At 36.2% G+C, this 19028-nt stretch overlaps 1 protein-coding gene across 2 annotated transcripts in view; it reads right to left on the bottom strand.

Moving 5' to 3' along the window:
- Window positions 1-1134: 1134 nt before the first annotated feature.
- Window positions 1135-19028, bottom strand: part of cdh8 (cadherin 8) — a 119175-nt gene continuing 101281 nt past the window's right edge. The window contains exons 6-11 of one of the 2 annotated variants that reach the window (XM_067400606.1): window positions 16679-16926; window positions 8661-8797; window positions 7033-7164; window positions 6339-6452; window positions 1770-2021; window positions 1135-1628 (exon numbers count right to left, since the gene is read on the bottom strand). In XM_067400606.1, the coding sequence (XP_067256707.1) occupies window positions 1135-1628; window positions 1770-2021; window positions 6339-6452; window positions 7033-7164; window positions 8661-8797; window positions 16679-16926 (1377 nt within the window). The remainder of the gene's footprint in view (window positions 1629-1769; window positions 2022-6338; window positions 6453-7032; window positions 7165-8660; window positions 8798-16678; window positions 16927-19028) is intronic. The other variant, XM_067400607.1, reaches the window with a different exon arrangement.

Here is a 19028-nt window from a genome sequence, read left to right as displayed (position 1 = left end):
AACAAATCCTCTGTGGATTTCACAGTTCAGTGTAGTTAACGAATCTCACCATGTGAATTTCAGCACAGAAATTCAGTTCAACTTTTAAAAAACAGTGACGCAGCAGAATGAAACAAAGCTGAAGAGGAAAAGCTTGAAACTTTAAATTAAAAAGTTAATAAAAATAACAATTTCACTAAAATAAATAAATAAATAAAAAAATAAAAAGTACAAATATACTCAAACCTGCAGCACAAAACAGACGACTGGCGATGAATATTTTTATATTTATATAAAACATACACAATAATGAAGAAACACATCAATGTTCCAAAAAACATTGGAATACGACTGTATTTAATGCTTGCTTTTGTAAAACGAAGGCCTCATTGTTTCCACAATTCTCTTGTTGTCCTCAACTCAGTCTTACACACTCTAATCATCTTTGAGTGTGAATCACACTTAAAGCATATGGATACAAAGGGTTGTATAAAGCAAGCCTCAAGGCTTTTTCAGTTTACTCCAGAAATCTGGCCACGTAGTATCAAAGGGTCAAATCTTATCTCAGCAGGCAGATCCTAAAGCCAGTGTGATGTATTTTCATTGCGCCCGCATTTGTTAAATCACACATACATTCATAAGTAATGTAGACAATATATTGCTATTTAGTTTACCTTCTTTTTAAATGTTCCTTTATCTGATTGGCTGAATGACAGCAAGAGATCTGTTGTCGCTGGGGAGCGGTGTCATGTTGAGGCCTCTGCAGTCCTGTTTCTCCTGCCCCAGCGGGCTACAAGGTGTCCTCCCAAATGTCCTCTTTCCATCCAGTCTTTTCAAGCGACTACCAAGAATCAAAGTTCTGATGCCACTGGTGGTCACAGTGAACAACAAATACCCAAAATACTGCTAGACACTCAGTGACGGTAATCTAAACTCACACTCCACAAGAATCATTGACCTCCTACTATAGACACTGTTAAGTTCTGACGTTACAATGCACTCTTATGTGGTAGATGACTAATGCTATTAGGTCTCTCTAAGAAGTTTAAACGAAAAAAAAGGCGTCCCCCCCATTTTAACAGCAGTGTCTAACATCCCCGTAGCATAATACACAAGTCACGTGGACGAAAGCAAAAGGTCCGTAGTGATTGGAGGTCAAGTTTCTTTGTCGCTCTCGCCCACGGAATAAAGCTCGCCCAGTCTTCTGAAGCGAGGACCCCACTCTCTAAGGTAATCATAGTTCTGGTCCGAGTCCGAGGAGGCCGTTTCGAGGGAACTCAGCGAGCCCGCAATGGAGCCCCTGCCCTCGTAGCCGTAGATTTGAATGGAGTCATATGGTGGAGCCGTAGGGTCGTTGTCTGCCTCATGAAGCCGTACGTTGATGAATTCATCTACGTCTACTCCGTTCGGACCCGAGTGTTGACCTTGTCTGGGCATGAACTGCAGGTCAGGCTTGATGTCCTTCCTGGGCAGATAGCCGTTGATGCCATCTGGGTTCTGCAGGGTGGCGATGTCAAAGGCCTCCGTGTCCTCCTCCCCGCCTCCCTCGTCATCGTAACGGATGATGTTCTCCCTCACGTCCTCGTCGTCTTTGATGATTAGAGGCTCGTTCTTGTGTCTCCTCAATGTCACAAACAAGACCACGATAACTGAAAAGCACAAGAACATCCACTTAGTGATCTCTACTTTTTCTTAGATTTTGATTCCATTCTTTTACGAAGTGCTTTTTAGATTCAGATTTTACATGCAAATCACAATGTGGACTAAAAGAGGCAGCTGAAGTGACCTACCGAGAAGTAGAATTATACAAGCTAAAATAGCAATCAGAGCTCCCATGCTGAGACCAATGGGTAGAACAAAAGCCTCCACGTTACACGACTGCACAATGCCTTCCCTGCTGCAGCCGCACACCCGGATAGTTAAAGTGTTCGTGCTGCTCATCGGAGGCTCTCCGTCGTCAGTCACGACGATGGGCAGGAGGTACGTTTCTTGCTTCTGACGCCGAAAGGAATCATGCTTGGCAAGAACGCTGATCGAGTTATCTAGGGAGAGATAAAGTTTGGCTGTGATGTATGAAATCAAAGGCAATTCATGCAAGTAAATGGTAGGGAAACGACACACTATTAAATTTACGACAAGGCAACATCTATTACAGCAATAAATAAACAGATGGGTATAAATAGCTTCATCTCTGCTGTCAATCTCTTGTAAAGTGTCTCAGGAAGGCAGACAAAGACACCGAGCAAAGTACTGGCGCCTCCACTGGTGCTTCTTTTCAGAAGTTGTAACTTCATTATCTGCCCCCTCATACCTCAAAGCATATGTTGAAGCTCTCCAGTGTCTCAAGGAGCTCCTTCACTTGATATGCTGAACAATATCTCCCTAAAAGCCTTCAATTTTTATTTCAAGAAAGAAAAGAAAATCAGTTACTGAGTAAAAGGTATAAATAACACCTCAGACGGATACGACACAGTAACCATGTTATGGAAAAAGCTTTGGAGCAGCCAGGGCAATGTTAATGTATGTATTCATTTATTGCTTCTCATGAGGGTGAACAACTGGAAGTACATCATATAAAACTACAAAATGAAAGGACATCACTGAGCTCACTGGAACAAATATCTGTAAACTGAATAGGGTTGGAATTTAATTTCCGCTCATAAACATGCTAATGAAAAATGTAAATATGGCTTTCTTTTTGTTTCCCTGAGATCACAAAGCAATTATCTGCAAATGCTGCAAGATGATTTATCAATGTAATTAAAGTTCCATTTTTTTATGTGTGTCATTATGTGTGAAGAACATTGTCCTGAACTAATGTATCTTATTTCACCAAAGAATATTCACTGATATGCATTCCTTAATAGTTGCTATGATTATCTGACCATATTTCAACGTGCCAACGCACAGTTATGGTCAAATTAAATATTCCTAGGTTTGAGTGCATTTGAGCATTTCACAATCACATTTACAGCAAAATGATGACTAATATAATATTCTGACAGTATATGGGAGCTATTATGTTGTGCTTCAGTCTTCAATCTCTTTTTTTCAGGGAACAATACCCCGAAGCACAACTTTTAAGGTCATGATAGCTGAGGTGGTCCTGGTCGTTCCAGCCTCTCCATGTCACCATCCACTGCAATTACAGTTATCATCACAAACAAACCTCCCCAGCTCAGCTCCAGAGGTCTGCTTCAGACAACCTGCATGTGGGAACCATCATAGACTGCATGTGTGCCTCCGTGATGTGCATTATTTAGATCATTATTGCACATGATCTTTGAGACGAGACTTCAGGATGGATAATCATGCAATTAACTGCTACTAAAAAAAACTGCACTCATAATTGTATGGTATGTTTCCTGAACATGGGGAAAATATGATTTATAATGTTTATGACTAGAACAGAGTGTGACTTAATCCAAGTGTTTGAAGGTATGTAGTAAGCATAGCCAGAAACAATGCGTGTAAATGTACAGTATCTAACAAGCTTATGCATGTACTGTATGTATGGCATACATTCAGTGTTGTTTTGGACTTTCATTATATGATCAAAATATCTGAAACATTGTTCAAAAAAAAAAAAAAAAAAAAAGGTTTGGAGTGACATGAGGGTGAGTAAATGATGACAAAATTTTATTTTTGAGTGAACTATCCTTTTAAGGTACTCAACCAATACACAACATTGTGCTTTTTAATCATGAATCACAAGTAACAACATATCCTGTGATGAAAAGAAATAGGATATAGCAAAAATTTGGACATGCTGTCAAATTGCTGCACAAGTTTTGATGCCAAGCGCGATCAAACACACATGCACACTCATACACTCACATATGCGCACAGCAGAAGAGATGAGAAAGCGGCCTTAGTGCACCAGACGCCTCAGGCTGTGCATCAAAGCCTGGTGTCCTTACAGAGCTTTCTCCTGTCTCTGTGATGGAGTGGCCATCTTTAACCTGAACTCACTCAGGCTGACTCATAATACATGCTGCCTCTCAAGATATCACTGAGATTGTCACTAATGACATTCCGCCTGTCTGCTTCATCCTACAGTTCTCAAGGTCTGGCTTTGTCTTAGTAGTCCATTGTTCAGTGCTTTTCCTATCAGTGTTGTTTCATCTTTCTTTTTTCTTTTTTCTTTGAAACATTTTTATTACGATCCTCTCTGTGGGTTCCTTGTTCATTCGAATAACAGATGTAAAATATAATAAAGACAGCTAAGTCTTTAGCCATTTTCAAGAAACGGCTAAAGACGCATCTTTTTCGTCAACACGTGACCCTTTAATACAAACACTTACTATTCTATTCTGTATATCTATTTAATTTTTATAAAAACTTGCTATGTGTACTGTGCTAGACAAACTGGGGCTATTCACAGCACATATTGTTTCTTATTGTTGCTTCTATTGTTCTCCTCATTTTTAAGTCGCTTTGTATAAATGTGTCTGCTAAATTTTTAAATGTAAATGTATTTAGTATAATGTATTATAAAAAATATAATTATAATATATTATAATGCAACTATATTTATTATAATGATTAAAACGATACTACATGCTTTATTTATATTCTAACTCACCATAGAGCGTTACCGAAATTACTATTCATAATAATAATAATTATTATTTCTTTATAGCATGAGTCTATTTTTTTTAATTATTCTATACACATTGTATCACAGCACATAAACAACAGAATAAATATCTAAATATAATCATAAAACAAACTGCTTTGTATATTAATATACTCATTATAAATCACAATTTCTCTAACAAAATTGAAACAGAAAACGAGCCTAGTGCTACTAGTTCTGTGATGTGTTCATAAATTCTGAAATGTGTATATATATATATATATATATATATATATATATATATATATATATATATATATATATATATATAAATTTATATATATATATGATTTCTTTTTATTTATTTATTTATTTTCCCTGTCGCTTTACAGAGAGATATTTCTTTCCTTTTCACACTCTTCCTTACTTTCATATTAACTCAAAACACGACTGTCCCTTGGAAGGCAAAGCTCTTTTGATGTAACGTCTGATCCGTCTGGTTCAGAAATATCACGTTTCCTCTTTTTGGTGTGCAGCCAAAACAACAGCTCCTTCAACGGTCAGCCATAAGACCACATGCCAAATGGAACTAGATCAATACAGTTCTCCCTCAAGTCTTCGAAAGCATAGTCCAATACTAGGTTGTGCAGTGAGAACAGCAGGAGCACAGCGTGAAAAGGAAGGTCAGGTAGGTTATACAAAAAAGAAAGAAAAAAATCAGTGTATTTAGCAAACAAATTTAGAACCATCTGCTGCACAGCCTCAACTTTGAGTAAGTCACCCTACATCGAGTTGCATCGCTAAACCTCAGCTTGGATTCTGTTCATTTGCTTTCTTTCAAAATGCACTGGGGAGTACAAAATAGCTGATGACCAGACAATTGTGCATCTGCTAACTTTTGGGTACACTAATTCCGCCAGATTTCCCCTTCAAACGCACGCCTCCGGACTGCGCTTGACACATAATGTTTGCTCTTGCAGATGCCTCTCTCTCTCTCTGTTCATCTCATTATTACATATTTCCCTGGTCTCTTTCAAGTCAAGTCACCTTTATTTATATAGCACTTTATACAATAAAATTGTTTCAAAGCAGCTACACAGTAATAAAGAGTAAAATAACAGAATCAATGATACAAACTTCACCAAACATGAGACACATTTAATTTTGCTGTAAAGACATTAGTGCCATTATTCAGTTTAAGTAAGTTCAGTGTTAATTCTAACTAAGGCTCAATGGAAAAATGCGCCTGTAGTGACATTTGTGCAAAAGTGCAAAAGAAGTAAAAAAGCCGAATGAGTGGCACTAAAAGCTGTATTGCAAGTGCAATGCTTTACCATGTGAGCTACAAAGCAAGTTTACTAGAGCTGGTCAAGTGATACAAACATCAAAATGTTATTACTTGTTAAGTGTTTTGAGTTCACAACATTGTGCAAGGAACCCTGTGAAATATTTTGCCACTGTAATCATAATTTATGTGAAAAGAAATGAATGTTGTTGGTGTTTTACTGCACTAGTGGTAATTTCAGTTGAAAACTGCAGTGAACTGTATATATAGGTATGTTTTTTGGCATTTTTCAGAAATATAGGTAGAGGCGTGTTTTTACAATGAGCCTAGGTTGGTTGATTCAGTTCAGTTCAATAACCGTGTAAAGTTTATTAATTAAGAAATGAATTCAATTCAGCTATAAGCAACTCTATAGAAGACAATAGCGCCATTTGTTTAAGTTAGTTCAATGTCAGTGTTGCACAGTTCATCAATTACAGTCATATATTGTCTTACCTAAATTGTTTTTGATGGTGAAATTGGGATTGTTAAGCACCTCTAGGCGGTAGTGGAAAGTGTGTCCCTGGGAAGGATTGTCTTTGTCCACAGCACTGATGGTCTGAATCACCTGTGGACACAGACACGAAGAGAGGGACCGGTCATCCATTACTCCACTTTTGACATCATATGGGGCCAGACACTGACAGCAGACAACACGGGATGAAAAATCTGTCTCATTCACTCATAAAAGTAGAGACCCTAAGCTAAGGGGCGCGGCTTTGGCAGCCCACTTTTCTGTGCCAAGTCCATCTATATATCTGCCATCCCCGTTCAAGACAAGTTCTTTTTCTTCATGATTAACAGCTCCCTGAAAAGCGGGACCCCGCCATCATCATTACGGTCATTTTTTTCCCCACATGGATGGAGAATGTTCTCACGGTTAGTGTGTTAGAGGGCGGAGGATGAAGAAGTACATACTGACACTGTTAGTCGCAGACACTGCGTGTCAGTTAGAGCGATGCAGGCTCTGACTAGGCTTGAATGGATCTGATTGTTTTCATTTTTTGCAAAGGGAGCGGGGGAGAGTAGCTAAAAAGGCCTACTAGGTGTGTCTTACTTCTCTCTCTTAAATCAATAGGCTATAATTTACAGTGGCTGATCATTACGGAGGAGCTGTGAGAGGGAGATGCTGCTGGCGAGCCTGATTGATGCCCTCTTACCTGTCCAGGTTTTCCATTCTCACAGAGAAAAGCTTCATACTCGGTGGCGAACTCAGGGGCGTTGTCATTTATGTCCAGCACTTTGATTGCAACTATGGCTCTGGAAATCTGGCTGTGGTTTCCTAATACAAGAAGAGAAAAGCTATTAAAGCACTGAATACAGAAGTACAGCGGCCAAATTTAGAAGGGAGCTATTGCAAATCCCAGGTAAATAAAATGACCCAGTTATTTCTTTTCTCTTTCTGCCTCACACCCATTTCTTTCTCCCCCCCTATCCTCTGGGTTGATGGAGAGACAGATGAGACACAGCATCCATTTGAGCTTTAGACATTATCAAGTATGCAAAACAGGATTACGGTGGAGAGAGAGAGAGAGAAAAAAAAAAAAAAAAACACATTCAAAGTGCTTTTGAAATCCCCTGTACAGGTGCATGTTTTATACATGAAGGTTAAAAAAATGAATATTAATAAAACGGTGGCAGCTGAAGTCTAGAAGACAATAAAGGGCAATTTAATTAGATTAACTTTTCATTGGAATTATTCATCGGCGGTAATTTACAGTCCCTTTTGAGGACCCATGTAAATGATTATATTTAATTAAGGTTGCAACCGCTGACTTTTAAAGCAATTATCTATTCATTTGGCTTTAGAACATGGCAATTGTAATGTGTGACACTTAGAACGGCAAACAGCATTTGAAATGCATTTGACCTGTCAATTAATTTCCCTCATTGATCGCCCTTATAGGAAAAAAAAAAAAAAAATGATGAGCCTGACTCATATTCATAGCCATTCTGTGAAAAAAAAAAAGAAAAAAAAAAGATGCTGATTTTGTTGGTCATGAACATTTTACACACATGCAATGTTGCTACATGAGGAGCCCTTAAATAATTCAGTTTATTCTGCTCTTTGAGCTCTAAGACATCTTATGTTAATTGTATACGACAACATCAGTATTTTTCTCCTCCTCCAGTGAAAATATTTTGGCTCCCATATCCGAATAATGTAGCTGTACATGCCAATCAAAATGAATCTCGAGGTTTATGGATGGCTTGTGCAGTGTTTATTTCTGGTCCACAGCTTGTGTTTAATAAGTTCTTTATCCAGTCAACAGATGTTCTTTTATCTGTTATGTACAGCAAACAGCTCTGGCGTGAGTAGAAATTACTCATTAGATGTCCATGAATTGACTGCTGAGCTGTTTAATTCAGTAAAATCTCAGTGTCTTCAGTTTCTGAGAGGAAACTTTAAACCTTAAAATCTGTAAATGGTAAATTAATACCTGAGGTGTTACAGTAGATAACGTGTTATTTTACATTGGCTGTTATGGTTCATTTAAAGTTAGAACCCAGGTTTTGACCTTTTTATCTTAGTGCCTTTTGAGATGTTAAATATATACCCGCATTTGTTTCTTTATTGTACATCCTATGAGATAATTAAAAAAAAAAGATGTTAATTGTGATGTAAAACGTTTATTGGTCTGAAGTGCCTCTACACAGATTTTAATGATCTCTTTGCACATTACTGTAATGTTCTCTGATATTGTTATACAATCATTCTGAAACACAAAACAGTTAATGTTTCAATCAAGAAGATGAAGAAAGGGAAATTGTACTTACGAATTTCAGTGGCTGTCACGGTAATATTGTGCCACATATCCGTCTCTCTATCCAGAGGTTTAGCTAATGTGATCTTCCCATCATCAACGTTAATGTTAAACTGCCTCTCTAAATCTGTGTGCCTATCAATAAAATACCTGTAGAAGGAAAACAGAGAGAATAAAACAACATCCCTTACATATATAATCTTTCAGTTGTTCCGTACCTACCAAATGTAGATTAATATACACTTGTTAAAAGCATATCATAGAAAATTAAAGTCAGTGGAAAACATAAACCAATAAAAGTGTACACAAAATGTCATTAAAATAACATTTTTAGCATCATGTTTTAAATGTAACGATTATCACTAATCAATTTTGTCATAGGTCAAAAAAAAAAAAAAAAAAATCAAAGACTAAACCTAAAATATATTGCATATTTATTTTCAACCCAGTTCATATGCACCTAGAATTTATTAATCTTTGAATTATCAAGGTAAAGTCTGGGCATTGTCTCAAAAACAAGCTGTGTGTGAGGTATAACTGTCAGAAAGGCCCCAGTGGATGAAGAGTGTAAAATAAATAAATAGAAATAATTCATTGGTCTAGATAGTGAACATGAGGAAAATGTTCAGGCATGGTAAAGATCCTGAGACTGAGGTTGGAAGTCCAGGAGGAGTGCTCTACTGCTGTGCAGGCAGCCAGACAGGATTCCCACGTGGGATCAGTCTCCAGGAGGCTGAGTGGATTTCAGTCAGGCTCTGACAGCTCCACGTACCACCAAGAGACAGACCCTGAAATGTTCTGCTATGTGTCAATCAAACTGACAAAAGTTACAGTGGGGAATGGAGTGGGAGAAAAAAAAAGAAAATAAGCAATACAATTTTTAATTAATTATTCCTTTTTTCCCCTCCTCCTCCTTATTTTTTAGGGTTTAAAGAAAGTCAAAATAATTTTTTTTTTTTTTTAGTTTAAGTATCAGATACTCAGGATACTTAACCTAAGTTAAGGTGAGTTCAATATGAGACAACTCCTCACATGTAAAAAAGGTTTTACAGTCTGATCAAAATATCTTGTTTTTTACTTTAAGGAGTTATTTTTTTTTCCACTTAATTAATATACATTAGTATTTATTTATTTATTAAATAATATTTTTGTGTTGAGTAAAATCAGTTAAGACATTACTACATTAAGCTTTTTTTTTTTTTTTCTTTAAAAAAATAAAAATTACATGATATGCTTTATACACATGATTGAAGGCACAATATGTAAGATTTTTATATTAAAATATCCAAAAACCACTTGCAGTGTTGTATATTTCATTCAGCTGTGTACTTACATTATCCTAAATGTTGTTTCCAAGAATTTGTAAATTCAGAGAAATTCACAATTTTAAATAGTGCCCGTCCCTCCCTGTCAATGAAGTAATATTCGCCTTATCCCTGGTTTCTTTGTGCTGCATAGTAACCATGGCAATCATGGAAAGCAAAATTTTGGACAAAATGAGTAATAAAACTAGGATCAATATTGGTGTGGCGTTTCTGAGATGGTGAGAGCTTTGCGACAACTTTAACTTGACAGAGACGCCGCTGTTGCACGTTATTAGACAAGGTAAGCAATGTAGGCTATTTAAAGGTACAATATGTAAAATTTTTGCAGTAAAATATCCAAAAACCACTAGGCTAGTGTTATATATTTTGTCCAGCTGATTACAAACAATATCTCTAATGTTTTCAACTACTTGTAAATCATGAGAAAATTCCCATTCTAAACAGTGACACGGGGCAGTGCAGTCGCCTGTCAATGACGTCAGTTACCTTTGTTACCGCCTTTACTGACATAGAAACCACATGACAACAGTGCCGTGGACAAATGCAGAAGTAGTGACTAGCGTCCAGCAAACCACTAGCTTGCTTTAAGCAGTTCCTTATTTACTTCTTGCACGTTTTATGGTGGATTGTGTTACTTATTTATGGAACATAATTACTGTTTACCATCTGCCGCTGGTTCTGTCGACAAGGACAGCTCCCGTAAACTCATGACCGGAAAAGCGGAAGCGGCGCCAGTGACTGTGTCATAATAAAAGTCCCGCTGCTCGTGAGGCGTGTGTTGATCAATCGCTCCAGCTCCTCGTTCAGCTCCCGCAACACTCGGTCCTGCTCTGCTTCACACTACAGTAACGTTAATAATCGCATCCACAAGCATGAGTTTTTCCAGACTCCAATCCCTTTTCTTTTGCACCGTCCGTTGAGATGGAGACCACATGTCCCAAGTTTCCGCTCTAAAACTTGGCGTCATCACCTTTGTTTTGAATAGGTTTCTAGCGACCTCTAGCGGAAAAAAAAATAAAATCAGAAATTGTACCTTTAAGCCTAGTAATCAATGTTATATAGATTATAACATGATGAAATGTTAGAATATCATCAGTATGATATTCTAATGTTGATCTAGCTTACTGTTAGTCTCATACAGCCAACAAACTAATACACAGAATAACATTACAACTTTCAACACACTCAAATGCAGTTGTATAGTGTAACGTGAGACCAAGTGAAACAGTGCTGCGTTACCTCACAATTTATATCGTCAAATAAACTGACCTGTATTAGTTATATTTAAGCACATGTGAGTAGTTCGGTAGAATGAAATGTCGTCATTCCTTCATATCCCCCGGGACTCGCGTGTGGCACTGATATCTGTCTCATTAGTTATCGCACCCGCAATTCTCGGCCACGCCCTGCCTCATACCACAGTCACGTTAAAAACATGACTGCATTCACTCATCCATAATTATTTCGCCATAAACATTATTAGATCCATCGGAATGATGACAAGTTCCATGAGTCCACGCTCATTCACTGCGTCATCAATCTACGCCTTTGTGATTGTTTTGAAGAGTTTAGCGACCCCCTAGGGGCGAACCCCCCCCCCCCCCCCCAAAAAAAAACCATATTGTGCCTTTAACAACATAAACATTACCACCTTCTTTTATCACCGTAAGAGCCAAAGCACATATTACAGGTTAATGTGATTAACTGATGTTTTTGCTACCATAATTAATTATAAGTCACTCCACAAAATAATTACATATGAAGTGCATGTTGTTGATTAGTATTACTCAGGAGCCCTTCTTGCTTATGTAATTATACTGCAGCTATACTGGGCACTCTAATGTAAAGTGTGACCATTTTATTACATTATGCAAATGAAAATTGTGAAAGAAAGAAAGACTTTCCATTGTGATGTAAGAAAAAAAAATTTTTGTGATGGCATTAATTTGATATTATACTAATATAAATATATGTGTATACTAATAGACTTTTATATTAAAAACTAAATATATATTCTTTTTTATCAAAAAGCACACAATAGAATATGTTCTCTAGGCCTTTTAGTTATTATTGTTGTATAAATGGGTAATTAAGGGGACTTTCACAGAAGCAAAGTTTATTCTACTGTACCAAATGTTTTTTCAGTAAGCTCACTCTGTAAATGGACAGTAACCAAATCAAATGACTCTGCTTCCTCTTTATACTCTTTATACATATACATAAAGCACACAGTACATCAATATAACACAATCGCCATCAAGAGCAGTCACACCATGTTTTAGCATATGCTAGATATCAGGTGCCACAACAAGATCTGGAGCCAGAGGGACTTCTGTCAGAGAAGGTTAAAATATCCCCACTGATTACACCCACACTTCTTTTGACAGTTAGACAATATTTTTAACAGGGCTAATTTGAAGTTGGACACAGCTTGGCACCATTTGATGCATGTCAGTTTCACAATAGCAAGAGAAATCCTGCAATGTGTTTTAAGAAGAGAGAGAGAGAGAGAGAGAGAGAGAGAGAGAGAGAGAGAGAGAGAGAGAGAGAGAGAGAGAGAGAGAGAGAGAGAGAGAGAGAGGTAGCAGTGGTTCGAGAGGTCAGACTGATGAGGAACAATGTTTCTGTGAATGAATGTTTCCATGCTGAGTTGTGATTAAAACTGACATTTTCAATTTACCAGAGTCCTTTAAAAGCCACAATTACACCTTTTTTTAATTCTTGCTAGTTTCACCTTGATTGCTTCTCCTATTTAGGCTATGTGATATCCACAATGTGCACAATTAGCTGTATTCAAGCAGAAATTTTGTAATTTGAGGTAAGGTATTAGTTATCATATTTCTCTATGAAATTCAGCATGGGCTATTTGGTCAGTCAGTCTTCCTTTTTCATCTGATTTTCTATTTAAATGACTTTAACTCTTCTTTCCACATGGTAAGACATGCAACTTTACCACTTGATGGTTCAAGTCAACAACAGAAATCATTTGATCACACTAGAAAAGACAATTTATCTTTTAATGCTTAAATGGACCTTGTCATGTATAGCTTAACACAATCTACTCGATGGCCTAGGATAGAAGTAATTCATCTTCCAAACAACACAAAGGCATTGATACAAAAAGCCTGAATGTCAGACCAATGGGTGCACAAATGACAGCAAGGAAAATTAATTCCAACCCAGGAAGGCAAATAAAAAAAATAAAAAATAAAAGAAAAAGAAAGAAAAAGAAACAACAACACCCCACCCTGACAACAGCAAATGCAACAGATTTTCTTCCTAATAATGCAGTCTAAAACTCCAATCACTATGCACAGATGTCATATATATATATATATATATATATATATATATATATATATATATATATATATATATATATATATATATATATATATATACAGTACAGTCCAAAAGTTTGGAACCACTAAGATTTTTAATGTTTTTAAAAGAAGTTCCTCCTGCTCACCAAGGCTACATTTATTTAATTAAAAATACAGTAAAAAACAGTAATATTGTGAAATATTATTACAATTTAAAATAACTGTGTACTATTTAAATATATTTGACAAAGTAATTTATTCCTGTGATGCAAAGCTGAATTTTCAGCATCGTTACTCCAGTCTTCAGTGTCACATGATCCTTCAGAAATCATTCTAATATGCTGATCTGCTGCTCAATAAACATTTATGATTATTTTCAATGTTGAAGCATTTTTTTCAGGATTCCTTGATGAATAGAAAGTTCAAAAGAACAGCATTTATCTGAAATACAAAGCTTCTGTAGCATTATACACTACCGTTCAAAAGTTTTGGGTCAGTAAGAATTTTTATTTTTATTTTTTTGAAAAGAAATTAAAGAAATGAATACTTTTATTCAGCAAGGATGCATTAAATCAATCAAAAGTGGCAGTAAAGACATTTATAATGTTACAAAAGATTAGATAGTTTCAGATAAACACTGTTCTTTTAAACTTTCTATTCATCAAATAATCCTGAAAAAATATTACAATTGTACACATTAAATGTTTCTTGAGCAGCAGATCAGCATATTAGAATGATTTCTGAAGGATCATGTGACACTGAAGACTGGAGTAATGATGCTGAAAATTCAGCTTTGATCACAGGAATAAATTACTTTGTGAAATATATTCAAATAGAAAAGAGATATTTTAAATTGTAATAATATTTCACAATATTACTATTTTTACTGTATTTTTAATTAAATAAATGTAGCCTTGGTGAGCAGACAAAACTTCTTTTAAAAACATTAAAAATCTTAGTGGTTCCAAACTTTTGGACTGTACTGTATATATATATATATATATATATATATATATATATATATATATATATATATATATATATATATATATATATATATATATATATATATATATATATATATATATATATATATATAATTGTACAGCTCTAATTTATATATTGAAATTTTAAACAAACAAACACAAAATACTTAAATAGCTCTATTTGGGAAAAAAAAATCTGGAATGTTTAGGATGATTTCACACTGTTTATTAAAAAGCTGTTCATTAAAAGCAAACATGAAAAATGTCTAAACTCATTAGGGCTGAATGCTTTGGGAAAAACTGGGTGTTCACACTTGGCTATATGAAATAATAATGATAATAATAATAATAATAAAATTCATCCACTCTCCACTCTCTTACTGTGAACTGCATGAGTTGCTTGAATGTAAAGGAACACAGTATAAAAGAACACACTTCACTTTAAAACTATTGACTTTAAGTAACTTTGCAACTACAGTGCACAGCATAAATGAGTACACCCCCTCTGAAAAAATAAAAAAGATGTATTTTCTTTATGATCACTAATACAATTCATGGAAAGATGGCAAAACTAAAATGTATTAAACATATACATAATAAAAACTGAGAAATATATGTCATTAATAGCCATAAAATAAAGTAAATTAGCCAATTTAGTTTAAATTAAGGATTGCAAAAATGAGTACACCCAAGATTTAATTCAACAAAAGTATAATATTCTAGTAATTAGTATGCCCTCTATAATTTTGAATATACTGCTCTGACCCTTCTTGGCACAGAGTGTACAAGTTCATGACAAATTGTCACATCTGTGCTGTTTAACTCTTGGATGCTGAGCTCCTTAAATGCCCTGATCTTTAATGGGGAGTGTTGCTCAACTCGTCTCTACAGAATCCCCCACAAGTGCTCAAGAGTATTAAGACTGACCAGATTCTGGGAATCTATATTTTGTAAATGTGGGCTTTGGAAATGGCTAACTGACTTTATTGTGCTTTGGCTACAGTATGTAGTTCCAGTGAGAACAACAACCATGCATATCATTTCTGTAGGCTGCATCTTACTCTGTGAGATAAACAGTCACTCTTTTCATAGCTTTTGTTGGCTCTGAGACACTCGCTTGGTATTTCTCCTGCTCTTTTTCTAGCAAAAAATCCCTCATCACTAAATGAAAGCTTAAAATGAAGGCCTGATTATTTCAGTCCATTGTTTTTGAATTTCTGTCTTACTTTTGCTATATTTTCACAACAATGATTTGGTAATCCTCTAGTACCACTGTCCTCTTTTGTGCTAAGAAATCAGTCTCCTGACAGTTCTCTCCCAAGTAGTTCCATTGTTATCAGCATTAAGTGGGCTATATAACGAACAAACATTGCCTTAAACTTACACCAGAAAACTTTTATTTTGTTTTATTTAGTAACTTTTAGGAGGGTGTACTCAACAGTTGACATTTTGCAACATTTTGCTACACAACATTTTATCACCTGGAACATTATATCTCTTAAGAACCCTAACATGTCTTCTAAGTAATTGAGTAATTGCTGACTTTCAGAAGTTTCAGAGGGGGTGTACTCATTTATGCTGTGCCCTGTACATATTACTACAACTTATTCTACTTACCCGAACTCTAACACTTAACTATAACCTAACAGTCTACTACAGTCTACTAATACTCTAAGTGTTAGTTGACGTTGCAAAGTTACTTATTGTATGCATAAAGCGGACTATTGAAATAAAGTGTTAACTTTAACCACAGCCTTTGTGACGTAATAATCACATTTCACAATTTTGAGTTTTTTTTTCTTCTATAAAATAAGAAGCCCTAGATTAATAACACACGAGAGAACATTCACTTGGTGTAAACTCCACTGCACCGTTGAAACCCAATCTCTGATTTCTCCCCTGCTCCCAGTTCTCCGTGTAATTACACAACCTGTTGCGTGTTGTCCCGGAAACATCGCAAGTCACTGGAGAATTAATGGAATGCTAGGTTGGACTGAGAGAAATTGGCTGTATAACCTATACTGAAGGTGCCCTTGTAATTTTTCAAGAAGGAAGTCACAGAAGTGAAATACATCGGTGGGAGGAAGGGGCAGAATCTTATTGTGTCATTGTCCTATCTCTTATCCCCCCCCCCCCCCTCTCTCTTTCCCAGTACAACCAATTCTGTGGAGGTGAGAGCTCCATTTAGTCTGAATGCAAATGCACCTCTACAGGCAATTTCATCAGCAGCATTTAATGGCTGGTAGGATGCAGCGGTGATGGAGTACTTGGATATTAGATTGATGTAGAAGCTTGAGCTTGAGCTTCTCATGGTTTAATGAAGTTTTTGCCCTAATTTAAACAGAGCACGAGACCTCTTCTGTCAAGAACACATAGGCTAGAAATGATTGCCTTTACCTGACTTGACTGTGTGGGGCATCCTGGTCTGTCGCCACTACCGCTCCTATGACTGTGTTGATTGCAGCGTTTTCGTGCACATCGAAGAGATAAGTGGACTTTGTGAAGACAGGTGGTTCATCTGAATCCTCAACAACGATTTTGATCGTGGCCTGGTCCATGTAGGGCCCACCAGTAATCGAATCGGCACGTATATTGGTCGCAACCACTGTTAGGTTGTAGAAATGTTTTGACTCAAAGTCCAGAGGCTGCAAAACAGAGAAAGAGAAATGTTTATTATTAATGGGCACAAAAACAAAGACAAACGTTTTCCTGGTTTTAGCGGACTCAGTTTGCTGGGCTTGCAGGTCTGTCTGTAATTGCACAGACCTCCTCCCACCTTGCAGTGGCTAAGATTTAAGCTGCTGTGAGCCCAATTGCAGTTTGAACAAAAATAATATTTAGTAGCAATAACCACACTTTCACCTGGAGCGTGGGATCTGTTATTAATTTGTGGCAGAGACAGCATGTGTTTGGGATTTAAATGAGGCTGCAAATAAGGTTAATCTAATGGAAACACAAGGACTGCATTGCAAATTGTTAAGAAATCATAAAAAATACAATTTGCATGTTTGTGTTGTCTGAAAACAAAATTAATCCTTGCCCACAATACCATGATGCTAACATTGTTAATGTATTCTCTGAGGCAATTATCCAATGGTGAGATATTATTGAAGTAGAAGATGAAATACAATTTGGGAATTATTTGTACTCCAGGATAAATATTTGTGATTTCGGTGTATGAGGAAAGACCTTGTGTTCACCCCACCTGTGTAAGTACAAGCTACAGTGAAGAGAACACCATTTTCATTCATTAAAAATGTCACAGATTTTACTCTCCCAATGACTGTACCGTACCTATACCACAGTATTCTGAAATCACATATCTCTCTATGTCAGTTTAACTTGAATAAAGGGCTTGAATCCCTCTCTTTGCTCTTTTATTGACAAAAAACGAAACTAGACCTGACCGCTGATGTACACATGAAAAAGAAACAGGTTCTATGAATTAGGAGAAGTGGTAGAATGAAGAATTTGCTTATGTTGTCAAAAAAAGCCTCTGTCCCACAGGGGAGGTCAGGCGGACACTGGAGCCGGGCCGAGAGCAGCCCCAGCTGGGAGAGGAGAGCAGCTGGAGTTCCTCTATCAGCACACTTTGAAGTCAGTGCGGCTGACAGCAGGGCATGTGGAAAAGAACAGCCCATGTACCTCTGTCTCCTGCAGTCCACAAAGCTTTTGGGAGGATTTTATTTCATTTTATTTTCACCCTTCCCTTGCTACTACCATCATGCCAAAATAGATAAGAAAACACAAGAGGCCATTACAGTAAAAACACTAATACCATGAAATATTATTACTGTTTTAAAACGGTTTTCTAGTTTAATATATTTTGAAATGTAATTTATATCTGTGATGGCAAAACTGAATTTTCAGCACCCTTTACTCCAGTCTTCAGTGTCACGTGATCATTCAGAAATCAAGTTAATATGCTAATTTGGTGCTCAACAAATATTTCTTATTATTATCAAAGTTGAAACAATTGACATTTTTGTGGAAACCGTGATGCATATTTTTCTTCAGTTTTCTTTAATCAATAGAACGTTCAGAAGAACAGCATTTTTTACATTTTTCCTTCCCGTATATTACAGTATAATACAGAGCTCTTGGTATGGTTGACTGGTGCACTTTTACTCAATTCTCTACTATATATCTCTTTCAAAGTTCAAAGTAACCACTCAGTTTTGAGTGATAAGCATTTTAAGACACCATGACCTCTTCCTATTTGTCTCTTCCTCTTCTATCTAATAAAAGGTTAAAGCATCTAAATAAAATAAAGTTTCCAGTGCTGATAAATAAAGAAATAACATAGAACTACATTTCTGTGTAGCATCTGAAAATCTGTAAAATGAGAGAATTGTTTTGGGCTGAGAATAACAGAGCACCTTCCTTTACAAGCAGAAGTTTCCCTATGATGTAAAATTCAGAACAAGCTGCAGGCTGGCACCTTGCTTGCTTTGGAAAAGGTCAGTGCTGTTCAAGTCTATTGAATTTTGGTGACAGTTCATAGAGTTTTATGTCTTAAAGGAAAAAATAAACTGAAGAGACAACATCCGCAGAGGTACAAAGAAAGAAAGAAAGAAAGAAAGAAAGAAAGAAAGAAAGAAAGAAAGAAAGAAAGAAAGAAAGAAAGAAAGAAAGAAAGAAAGAAAATCCTCTCTTTAACCAAGCAACATGCTAGAAATGTTACCAGTTAATTATAGTTGATTTTTTTTTTTTTTTTGCATATTGGCAAGACTCAAACAAGCTCCTC

Source organism: Chanodichthys erythropterus, chromosome 11 (genome assembly GCF_024489055.1).
Source record: "Chanodichthys erythropterus isolate Z2021 chromosome 11, ASM2448905v1, whole genome shotgun sequence".
In the NCBI taxonomy this organism is placed as follows: Eukaryota; Metazoa; Chordata; class Actinopteri; order Cypriniformes; family Xenocyprididae; genus Chanodichthys; species Chanodichthys erythropterus.
This window is presented reverse-complemented; position numbering and strand designations above follow the sequence as displayed.